Source organism: Typopeltis vanoorti, chromosome 19, assembly GCF_054136105.1.
Source record: "Typopeltis vanoorti isolate ZY-2024b chromosome 19, IOZ_Tvanoo_1.0, whole genome shotgun sequence".
Taxonomy (NCBI): Eukaryota; Metazoa; Arthropoda; class Arachnida; order Uropygi; family Thelyphonidae; genus Typopeltis; species Typopeltis vanoorti.
Genome location: NC_143567.1, coordinates 54,380,194 through 54,393,035, shown reverse-complemented (window position 1 = coordinate 54,393,035; position 12,842 = coordinate 54,380,194). Strand labels below are relative to the sequence as shown.

Below are 12,842 nucleotides of genomic sequence, written 5' to 3'. Positions count from 1 at the left end.
GAACGTTTTCGGACTTTCCTAGAGTTGGAAAATCACAGTGGTGAATGTATGGCAGGTATGGTGGTGGATTATCTAAGTAAGGACTGCAAAGTTGATTTCAGCAAATGCTGAGGACAGTCATATGATAATGCAGCGAATATGGCTGGCAGATACAAGGGAATACAAAAAATCCTTGAGTTAAACAAGCATGCTATATATATTCCGTGTGCCGGTCATTCACTAAATCTTGTCGAGCGTGCTGCTGTAGATTGCTGTTTAGATGCAGTAAACCTTTTTTGCTGTTGTTCAAGAAATATACATTTTTTTCATCTTCTACAAAGAAGTGGTCTGTGATGTTATCTTTCTTGAAAACAGACTCAGATACCAGAGTACTAAAAAGACTGTCTGACACTAGGTGGGAAGCAAATGTCAAAGCAGTGTCTGCCATAAATGTGAGTTATAAGCCCATCGTACATGCTCTAAGTCACATTTATGATGATAAGAATGAAAAGGGAACTACAAGACTAGAAGTTGGTACTCTTCTGGAAAAAATGGAGGAACTAGAGTTTGTGTTTATGCTACATTTATGGAATAATTTGCTGCCAGAGTTTCACAAAACCAGTATGGCTCTCCAGGATCCAAAGATTGCACTTACCACATGTACAAATCTGTACAAATCACTTTCTCACTATGTTAAAAACATTCGAGAAAATTTTGATGATTTTGAAGATGTTAAATCTAGATTGCCTGGTGTAGAATATAAGTCTACAGTAAAAAGAAAGAGGATGAGAAACAAACAAGCCAATGATGGAGCTGCACCTGATGCTAATGAACAGCTTTCTCCAAGAGACAAATTTCGAGGGAAATCCTTCATTCATATCATAGACATCCTTGAGGCAAATTTAACGAGAAAAGCAACAGTCTACAATTATGTTGCAAATAAATTTTCATTTTTAGTTGATTTAGAAGTTTCAGAGGTACAGCTACGAAAAGCAGTAGATACGTTAATAAAAGAGTATCCACACGATATTGATATTAATCTCACGAGTGAACTGAAGCACTTCGATGAGTATGTCAAGCAGAATTATCCTGAAAAAAAACATTTTCAACACAAAGATTTGTATCAAATCATCTTTCAAGACAAGATTGAGTTAGTTGTCCCTAATGTGGAAGCAATATTACGACTATTCCTGTGTTTAATGGTAACAAATTGTTCAGGAGAAAGATCAATTTTACAGCTAAAAAGAATAAAAAATGAAGTGAGAGCAACTATGTCTCAAGAAATATTGTCTGCACTTAGCATCATGTGTATAGAAAGCGATAAGTTACGTAGCATATCTTTTAATGACATATAATTAATGATTTTGCTTTTGGGAAATCAAAAAAAAATGTTTTAAGTTATATCTTAGAGCCTTTTAGAGGATTATATATAATTATTTCTATGAAATATTGTTGTATTATAACAATTTATCCACTCCATATTTTCAATATTAATTTATTATATATATATGTACCTGTATTATTTGGAATTTTAGATACCCAATTTTATGTGATGTCTACTGTCAAATTTTCACCTGAATAAAAGATTAATTTTTTATATACTACCAATTATGTTGTTATATTAATTTAATTTTTACTGTTTATTTTCCTATTTTAATTTAAAACTTTCTGTTCTATGAGCCTTATTTGTCGTTTTTAAAACCCTTTAATTATATAATTATTTCTGTGATTTTGTAAACGTATACTTTATTATTTTTTTAATAAAAATTAAAAAGCAATATATTTTCATATATTAAAAAGGCGTATATATTTAAAATTTTTCTGAGACCAGCTGATGTAATTTAAAACAGTCGGAGGCCTCTGGGTTTTGTATAGCTCAGGGCCTCAGCAAGTGTAAATCCAGCCCTGATAATGGCAAACCGTGAGCAGACATATAAATACAAAATTAATAACGGAAAAACTCACGTAAAAAGATTATTTAGACAAAGATAAACTACTCATAGCTTGTCTTTGTCTTCCTCTTCAAATACAGAAATAACGCGCATTCCTATCCCTTATGTACAAGGCATCAGTGAACGTATAGCAAAAGTTTTAAAACCACTGAATATTTTTTGTTGCTTTTCGACCGTTTAGAAAAATCTCCACCTTTCTCACTTCTCCTAAGGACAAGCTTCCACATCTTAATCATCCAGGTGTCTACCAGATTCCGTGCTCTTGTCGATTATCTTATTTCCGACAAACGGGAAGATCTGCCTCTATTTGGCTAGAAGAACACCAATCTTATATTGAATACTTTAAACCTGAAAAGTCTGGACTTGCAGAACATGCCATCTTCACTAGACATAGAGTTCATTGGAGAAAGACAAGAGTCCTTCACAAAAGTCGGTTCCACGTTTAACGCCTTTATGAAGAAACATGTGAAACTTTCCTTCATTCTCCTAACCTAAACAGATCCGACGGCTTACGTCTATCCCCTTTATGGGAGATAGTACTTTATAAATCAGCTAATCTTTCCTAACTTTTTATTGTATATATAGTTTTTTTTTTGTTAGGAAATTTATTTACCTTTTTAGTTATCTTACACCAGCTACTTAGGTGGCGCTTTTTGGAATTGTCAGTTAGTGTTTAATTTTGAGCTTAATGTACTGAAGATGCCTGTGACACACAGGGAAAATTATACTATTAAATAATATTTTTACGTGAGTTTTTTTTTGGAAATATTTACGTAGAATAAATATAATAGTAATTATATAACGATTCTTGCTTATTTAAACAATTGTCCAGAAATTAGTACTGGGCTACAGAATTTTAAATTAATACAAGCACAGGTTTTATCTTTCTTTAATGTATCAAACTCTTTTAAATAAGTTAATGGAGTTTAATGGAAGATTTGAGAGTATTATTGTGCGAAGCCGTTTTTGTATATGGTTGCGAAGCAATTAGCCACTAGGCAAACCGCACGGACGTAATAAAAATAATAATACCACTATGGAAATAATTGCTGGTTATGACTGGGCTACTGTTCTTCTAGATTGATATATGGCTGTAAACAGAAATTCAAGAGTTAATTCTATTCTGCTAGTTTATGTAATTATTTTTGATTTTACGGTTTATATTGTTTTAATATGTGTTTGGAATGGTAAAGAGTATGGACATTTACTTGTTGTTGTGTTACCATTTAGTTTATATTTCTTAAAACTCTTTGTTGTAGCATACATTAGTGGAAAATTATAATTAAAAGAATAACTATATAATTATATATTACAGCTAAATTATCCAGTTAAAGAAAGCGTGTGTAACTCAGTGTTAAAAGATTCTTACTGATAAAATTATTGGAATGGTGTACCTCTACACACACACACACACACACACACACACACACACACACACACACACACACACACACACACAGTAAACCCTCGATTTAACGGACAAAATTTCAGGGTGTATGTCACATGTGAAAATTAACACCACGTTAATTTTAAAATGCTTTAAACCAAGATTTGCTTATTATTAATTAACAGGTTATTTTTTCTTATTAATTTCTTGTTATTTTTAACAAATTTTGGCGAATAGGCCATCATATATTAGAAAAACACTGTAGTAATTTAGCCGACATAAATGAGTCACCGCTCATAAAACATGGTTGACGAATGATTAGCACGTGATCACACTAATCGCACTGTAATTAATTCATTTGTCGGGTGGCGTGACTTTCTGCGGCAGTTTTATTACACACATTTTCGTAATTTTAGGGAGTTAATTATAAAAAAATAGCAGAATTCAAAAGTTCAAAAAAATAAAAATAAAACTTGATAGTTTTTTCAAAGCAGGATTACTTAAACCAAGTGCCTCAACATCGAACATTAATTTCACATTAACTTATCTAAAAGGGTGAAAATTGTGTGTAAAACAATTTTTTTTTGTTATTACAGTGCTAATATTGATAAAACTGCAGTATAATGTTACAGATATTCTTATTTTAAAAAATTCGCGATTTAACGGACACTCCTTAGCCCCCTATTAGTCCGTTAAATCGAGGGTTTACTGTGTGTGTGTGTGTGTGTGTGTGTGTGTGTGTGGATATATATATATATATATATATATATATATATATATATATATATATATATATATATATATATATATATATATATATATATCCACACACACACACACAACAATTTGTTTTATTGAACAATAGGTGCCAGTACTCAATCTCTGTAGCAAAAAATTTGAAAATTAAAAGGATTTGAAAAAAGAATTTAAAAAAAAATTCACTGATATTTTTACTTCATAGCGTGATAATGTTTTCGAAATAAGAACAGCAAATTAATCATAAATTTATTGTAAAAGTAAATTAAAAAAAAAAAGTAAATTAAAATAAGTATAATGCATACGATAATTTTAATTTTAAAAAAAGTTTTATATAGCAATTATCTTAACAACAGATGTAGTGAAAAATAAAAATTTCATTAAGTAACTAAATTCATTTACATAATTTATACTAAATTATTAAAAAATATTTTACTCAATATTACAAATTTCTAAATGCACCGCAACCTGTCATAAGTGTTAATAAAGGTGCCAGTACACCTGTCATTGAGTAACTTCCTCCAAAAAGCACCGCGCACAAGCGTGAGTGTGAATAGACAAAGTACGTGAATATACAGGTGAGCACGGAAGTGATATTCAAATCAGGACAGAACTTATGCCATATGTAGATGTAGAAGATAAAAACAAACTTTATAAGATGGACTGGACATAATATCTGCATTTCATTCAGAACAAAATATTATTACGAGAATTTGACTGATTTCCTTTGCTTTCATGCAAAGGAAGTTGGTCATTCTATGGCACCGTATACACGTAATCCCAGTACACCTACCCACGTAATTAAGTGATCTTAGTCTACACCAGCGGCGCACCCAGGGTGGGGGTCGGGCCCTGGCCCCCTCCAAAAGAAAAAGGAAAAAAACACTAGAAAATCTTTTCCTAATTAAAATTCTTTTTTTTTTTAATTTATGTTGTGTCGTTTCTTCTATTTCTATACTACTTATGAATTAGCGATCATTGCAGATGCTCAGTCATAGGTCGTATGCGATGCGTAGTATAGTCTCAAATCGTCTACTCAACTCAGCGCCCCCCCCTCCCCCAAAGATTAAATCTTGAGTGCTCGGCCCCCTCCAAGATTAAATCCTGAGTGCGCCACTGGTCTACACTAGACCATCTCTAAAAATGTGACAAAATCTTGTAACAGATGACAATTGATACTGCTGCAGGAGTATCAATTGTCATCTGTTAACGGTTTGCAGAACTGTTTGATAAGAGGTAAAGCGATTAAGATTATTATGCATGTAAATAGTCCTGCAATTGTAATAGAAAAAATTAAAAAATATAAACATAAATGGATGGAACACGTTCAAAGAATGAAAACAGAAAGATTACCAAAACAAGCCTTCAAGTACAAGCCATTAGGAAAAAGAAAACCAGGACGTCCTCTTAAACGATTCAACGATGACATCTAAGGCCGGAACAGGCTACGCTAGGCCTAAATCCTTGATATGCATGATGACGATGATGAAATAGTCCTGCAATTCAAATTTTCTTCAAAGTCTCAGATATTAAGTTTTATTAAAATCCATCCTTCACTTTTCGACTGTTTCCAAATCTATGGACAGAGATTACCAGCTGCTGTTTTTTTTACAAGTCTAAAATGTACGGCGAAATTATGAAGACATATCCAAAGTTTCTCCGTTTTATATTACTTATTGCTGTAGAACACAACGGGTGCTTATGTAACCCTGTGGGGATGGTGTTTGCATTCTATCATCCGATTATAGGTTTAATTCTAGTGACTGACTGAAACTTCTTTGCTGCTTTTAAAGCAGGTTTCTGACTTGGCGTTTCTTCTCTTCCTGGAAACTCCGGTTTATAATTCTTCAACTAGAGAAATATTACCGCAGAACCAGAGGCGTAGCTAGCGGGGGAGGGAGGTTACTTTGAACCTTTTTGAAATTTTGCAGTTAATTTTAAAATACAGTCTCGAGAACTCAGTTCCAACTATTGTAATACTACTGCGAATTTTCCTCACAATTGCTTTAAGTGTTGCTAGTTGTGAAAGGAGTTTTTCTAAATAAAATTGATTAAGAATTACCTACATTACTATGAAATAGACTTCGCTAATGTCATCAACGATTTTGTTTACAGAAAAGCAAGAAAAATAACATTTTAGAATGTTGAAATTAAAGTTTTACTTCAAAAATAAACATAGTGTTTTCATTTATTTCCCTATACATTCTTTTGACTTTTTGTAGTATTTTTGGTGTGTGTTAAGAGGGGCGGCAAACTCAGGGATCGCCCCGGGCGGCAAAAGTTCTACTACACCACTGCGCAGAACTCACACTATTTCACAACACTATACTGCAAGATGGCAGCAGATGTCAGCCGTACTCTCGCTTTATCTCTCGCACACTCCTCCCCGTTAATGTCTCCGAAATCATTGATGTCATTAGGATCGGCTATCAGGAACGACCCAGGTTAGAGTCTGGTTCTCCACAAAGCTTCAAAAGTTAGAACTAAAAAGAGTTGCGCCAATTCTCTTTGGGAACAAAAAAAAAAAAAAAAAAAAGTATTACTTAAATTAAGGGGATATTAAATCCCACATAGTTTTAAAACCGAATAAGAAACTCAAAGATTGGAGTCAGAGAGTTTCTGAAATAAAAAAGTATTTATTTCATGAGTTTTTGGTTATTTTATTACTGCACAACTTTATATCTAAATAGTATATTATTCTTGAATTCATTAAAAGTTGCCTTAAGTGATGTCAAAATTTAACTATTTTAAAAAGTGTTATACAGAAATAATGAAGTTAAAAAAATACAAATACACAATAACATATCAGTTTTATGTTTAGGGGGTGTCTGTTTGCAGCAATTACAAAATAGATCTTTTAACCTCGTTTTTTATTTCCTAAAGGAACTTTAGTAATAACTTGAAGAGTTGTTGTAGAGCGCCCTGACTCGAGGAGTCCTTGGAGGTATCACGCAGTGGCGCACTCAGAATTTAATCTTGGAGGGGGCCGAGTACTCATAACTTAATCTTGGGAAGGGGGGGGGGGAGCGGAGATGAGTAGACGATTTGAGAATACACACTACGCATTGCATGCGACCTATGACTAAGCATCTGCAGTGATCGCCAATACATGATGCCCGTGATCTCTAGCCCGGTTCGGGCAAACAAAGTATTTCCTGAGCACTACTTCGTTTGCTATGCGTTCACAACGGCCGTGATTCCCGAGAGTGAGAGGGTACTCCCACCTTATGCGACCGCTAATTCATAAGTACAGTAGTATAGAAATAGAAGACACGACACAACAGAAATGAAAATAATAATAATAATAAATTTCATTAGGAAAAGATATTTGGAAAATTTTCTAGTCTTTTTTTTTTTTTCCTTTTTCTTTTGGGGGGAAGCAAGGGCTCCTTTTCCCCCTTCTTGGGTGCGCCAATGGTATCACGTAACCTTTGGGAGTTGATCTTCATTATTACCAGGGATGTCTGTTTTCTAGCCTGCACGGATAACAGAAAACGATATAAATGTAGACAACTGCTGCCATCCTGTAGTATATATCCCAACTAGTGTATTATTTTTGTGTATTATCATGTGTTTTGGTAAAAAAAAAAAAAAAAAAAAATCGCTCTGAATTTATTTGCATATAGTTTACTTTTTTTTAATCAAAAAATAATGCATAATCTTCTAAGTTATTTCATGACATAAAGTAAATAGATGAAATTCTGTTAGCCGTAAATTTTTTTGGAAATCTTTTTTTTCAATCTAACTTTTTTTTGGTACAGTTCAGTGTTTCTGCATCATGCTGGACGAGATTCAATTTTCCTTATTCTGATTAGACACACACACACACTCCTCTCTCTCTCTCTCTCTTTATTCACCATTTTATTTATTTATTTTTATCATCTTATTACGACTTGTTTTATTGTAATTTACTCAATGATGGCAGTAGGTGCCTCTTCCCACGTCCATTGCATTCACTAGAGGGCACGAAAATATATATATATAATAAAAATGAAACTCCCATTGTAATCACAGACCAGTAGCGCACTCAGGATTTAATCTAGGGAGGTGGGGGGGGGCGAGTTGAGTAGACGATTTGAGAATACGCACTACGCATCGCATACGACCGATGACTGAGCATTTGCAATGATCGCTAATTCATAAGTAGAATAGAAACAAACGACACAACACAAGATAAATTTAAAAAATAAATTTTAATTAGGAAAAGATTTTTGGAAAATTTTCTAGTGTTTTTGGATGTAAATGTAAGGATTCGTTATACAGTGTGGCCTAATACAATCAGTTGTGGGATTCCATGGAGGTCACGTAATATTATTATTATTATTATTATTATTACATTACACCTCCAATACTCTCACTCTCTGTTAACATTTTTTTTTTTTAAACTATTGAAAACTATAATAAAACAACTATAATAGCACTTTTTATTCTTCCCAGAAGCCAATAACAAGGTTAGATTTCAAATTATTTAGAGTTACCAGCAATTATCTCTGTCATAAAGTATATTAATAGCAAGAGTATTTCGAAAAAGATTGAATCCAAAAAAAATTATCCAATCAGGTTCATCAGATAGTCCACATTTACAGGAAATGATATGTTCCATTGTGAGTCACTGAATACCGGCTTACTTGCGTAGTGATGAAATAATAGCAAAATATGAGATGGCATAAACAATACATTTAGGAATATACAGTGCGTGTGTGTATGTGTGTGTGCGCGTGTGTGTGCAAGAACTGTAGTAGTTCTACATCAGGTATCAGTCAATTGTAAGTCACGTGTGAAATGACGTATTTGTATTTGTTCATGATTTTGACGAAATCGAGTTATATATAACATAGAGTATGAGATGATCGTAATCAGAGTTCCACACTGTGGTTTTGCTATGGCTGGGAAGCAGGTTGTGCTACATATTGCATTTCTGTTGTGTTTTCTAATAGCTGGGTTGGCTTTTAGAGTATCATCGAAGAATTTGACGGGCGTTTGCATATTGGGCGGTGGCAATGGTATCGTAAAGGGACGCATTGTTTTAACCCAGAAGGTAGTGAATTTTTTTTGCATGGATTTTAGTCAAAGTATGTTTAAAATGATTATTTTCTTAAAATTTCTGTCTGAAATTTATCTTGTGATTTAAATATTACAGTTTTGATAGTATGGATCTATTTTAAACAATCCATCCAACCCTTCATTCTGAAGAATGTTCTACTTTCTTTATGTTTTATGCTTAATCTAGACGTACAAGTTCGCTTTTTTTTTTTTTCTTTCGTATTTTTGTTTTATAGTTTACTTTCTTTTTGTAAGTACAGTGACGAACAAACAAACATATGACACATTGTAGATTATTTTAGTCGCTCTGCGTAAAATTATTCCTACCACTGGAGTTGATTGCAAGCCTGAAGTAGTTTGCAGAAATTCTCAACAGCAAGAGCAGACGAACTGGATTATTTTAACCTTAGCCCTCTCACGGTGATGAACGTACGATAGGTTTACCATTCATCTTGATTATTATTATTGTTTTTTTCTTTATTATTATTATTAGTATTATTGTTGTATACAGTAACAAGTAAAACATGTCACAAAAGGAAAGATTATTATTATTATTCGTGATTACAAGTGAGTGTCCTCCAACGAGTTTGAAGACTCATCACGGGAGGACACTCACTGTACAACTCTCCGTCTCCACCACTACACCGAACCTCTACTACCAATCATCTACATCAGCGCCATCTACTGCCCACCACCACTACAGCTAGTATTTTTTGACTGTAAATTGCGTGTGTTCTGAAGGACGATTTATCTGTATGCGGGATGAGAAACCCGAGTTTCCGGGAGAAAAAAACCCTGCTATCTCCGTATGAGATCGGCTAGCTCACCTTCGATTCAAAAAGTCCATATCAAGATTCCTCCCGTCATGACGAGACTCCAGCTTAGGCCTTTTCCAATTGAAGGGCGCAACGTATCAATATGATGACCTAAGTATTCACTGAGATCTGACTTCACTTAAAACCTGACGTAAGTAAACTTCAGGTGAAAGAACCACTCACAGATGTTCTACTATGGAATGCGTTTTGAAGCTATAAATCTGTACACCGGAGGTAAAGGGCACTATGTCCATTTTTTTTTTTTACGGAATTGAGTTTTAGGTATATTTTAATGTTTTGTTTCGCGTCTTTTCAGTTGTGCAAAGCACTATCTCCTGTGTATGTAATAATAAGCGGATTAGCCAGTTGGAAAGAGCATTATGTGCCATCATGGTATCGAGCACTAAGTGAACAAGTAGCTGTTTACTTCGGGTGCGTAAAAAAATGGACATAGTGCCCTTTACCTCCGGTGTACAGAAATGTAAAAAGAATAAACAACAGATATAATTTTTTACTAAACAGAAATTGTGTGGACCTAAGGAAAACAGTAGGCTAAAGAAAAAGATCGAATAGGTATATTGTTTTATGGTCAACGGGAAGTTCAAAAAAAATCATGCTTCCGCTGCCAACAGCTTTATGCCAGCAAACATCAAAATTTTAATTAATTTATTTTTTTACTCTTTTGGATAAAAAAACAAAAAAGGATTAAAACCAATTTTGATGTACCAGATAACGATAAAGATAGCCCTTTCCGATTATATACTTCAGGGAAATTCATTCGGCAGTAATAATCACAAAGTCTATATAATGCTAAACACAAACTTGCAAAGTCGTGATAATTTACAATTTACGAGAAAGAAAAATAAATAAATATAATGTATATAATTTAGCTAGTAACAAAACTTACAGGGAATTATGCCACTTCTGAAACTGACAAACTGCGGAGGTGATAATTCTCAAAGAATTTTTTTTTTTTTTTTTTTTTTTCAGAACTGGCTCAGTTATTGGGATTAGTAACTGCATTGCTGCAGTTGCGCGTTGGTGAAAATTGAGTACTGTATTCTGTTATTTGGGAATGCAGTAGTCGTATAGAGATTTCTGGCTATTTGCCTATTGTCTTGATAAAATTCATATTGTGGCGAGAGAGAGAGAGAGAGAGAGAGAGAGATTGTTAGTAGATGTGTTGCTTTCATATCATGTATACTTAGAATGAAAGGCACCATTGGAGAGGAGCCTTCGTAGTTCAGTCGGAACCACTCTGAGCTCGAATCTCGTCTAGAATGCGAAGAATCTTCAGGAAATTTTTCGTTTTAAGGTGAATTATTCGGCCTCAAACATAGATAACAGTCTTTTCATTTCGCAAAGCAGGTAAATGACAAATGGAGATTGACGAGGCTAGGGATTTGGGAGTGTTGGTGGATAGGCTGTTGAAGTTTAGGGAGCGCATTGAAAAAGTGGCTAAATCAGCTCATCGGATCACTTGGTTACTGAAGAATACTTTGACGAGCAGAGATAAGCAAGTTATTGTTTCTCTTTATCGAGCCTTGACAAGACCCGATCTTGACTACTGTGCCCAGATCTGGGCGCCAGGGTTTCTTCTTCATGGGGAGGAGGTAAAGAAGATCCAGAGGCGCGTGACCAAGATGACAGCAGGTCTATGGAATAAACCTTATTAGAACAGGTTGAAGATTTGTGGGTTGTATAAATTGGTTGATGGGCGGAAAAGGGGTGATATGATTGAGACATTCAAATTATTGAAGGGTTTCTATAAGATTAATTCAGAAGATATTTTTCAGAACAGGACTGGTGGTGGGAGGAATAGGGGCCATCCATGGAAACTGGGCAAGAGTGTGGTTAGCAAGGGTGTTAGAACTAGGTTTTTTTACTTGGAGAGTGATGAATGAGTAGAATAAGTTGCCAGAGTCTGTTGTGGGTGCCATGACTGTAAATGAGTTCAAGGCAAAGTATGATAGATACTGTGTGAATGTCGAATAGTTGTTCTTGACATGATGTTTAGGGCCTCCCTCGATGAGTCTAAGGACTCCTTGAAATTGCCCGTAATAATAATAATGAAAATCGGCCAGAATATACGCAATTTACAGACACAATACTATGATCTCATTAGTCTTATTGGCTTTGGTTGTAATTTAAAACAACCACAAGAGGCCAGCCATTGAAGAGTCAAGTTAAGATATCTACAAATGAATGTGGGAGAATTTTTATGGTGAATTGACTGAAATGGTAGTCATTGGTTAAGCAACGAGTTGAGAGTGTAAAGAAATGTCACGAGCATATCGTAGATAAATTGTGGCTATAAGCATAACAATCTTCTATTCACAGGGAGGAGTAAACCATATGTCTTTCGTTATTTGTACGTTTTTCCCTTTCATGTAGCACAAGTAAGAAACAATGATGAATTCTAACGATTATGATTCAGGAGGGAGAGAGAGAGATTTTGGATGAGTAATAGGACGTCCTTTAGGGATATGTTTGTGAACAGAACAGGATTAGTGCTTCGAAATTGACTATGGGGTTCGAGTTGTTTAACATCGTTTTGGATGGATTTGAAATGGAAGCAGTTCTTGAAAGAGGTGATGATGGTGATAGCGCAGAGGGATTTTGCTAATTGTTTCCAGCTTAATCTGTAAGAGGAGAAATCCATAGCATTCGTTATCCACTGGAGTGGGTTATTTGGTTTGTGTATATTAGGTAATTAAAAGTAATTTTTTACAAAGGAAAGTAATATATCATGACACCGGAACTACTCTGTTATTTAAACGAAATACCTACATCTTTCACTGTCCTCCCCCCCCCCCGAACAGCACCATCATCAGGTTGAATCTGTACAATCAACTTACGAGGAAAAGAAACCATTCTCCTACTGAAGATCAGTTTCTAACCGATACAACA

At 34.4% G+C, this 12,842-nt stretch overlaps 2 protein-coding genes across 2 annotated transcripts in view; both read left to right on the top strand.

The window, feature by feature from the left end:
• The first annotated feature begins 332 nt into the window (after positions 1–332).
• Positions 333–1,334, top strand: LOC150096132 (uncharacterized). The gene has a single exon (XM_090409618.1). It carries the CDS (start codon positions 333–335, stop codon positions 1,332–1,334), a length of 1,002 nt encoding a protein of 333 aa, XP_090265744.1.
• A 7,535-nt stretch (positions 1,335–8,869) lies between these two features.
• LOC150096131 (superoxide dismutase [Cu-Zn]-like) overlaps positions 8,870–12,842 on the top strand; it is a 48,570-nt gene continuing 44,597 nt past the window's right edge. The window contains exon 1 of the mRNA XM_090409284.1: positions 8,870–9,112. Within this exon, the coding sequence (XP_090265410.1) occupies positions 8,921–9,112 (192 nt within the window). The 5' untranslated portion in view covers positions 8,870–8,920. The remainder of the gene's footprint in view (positions 9,113–12,842) is intronic.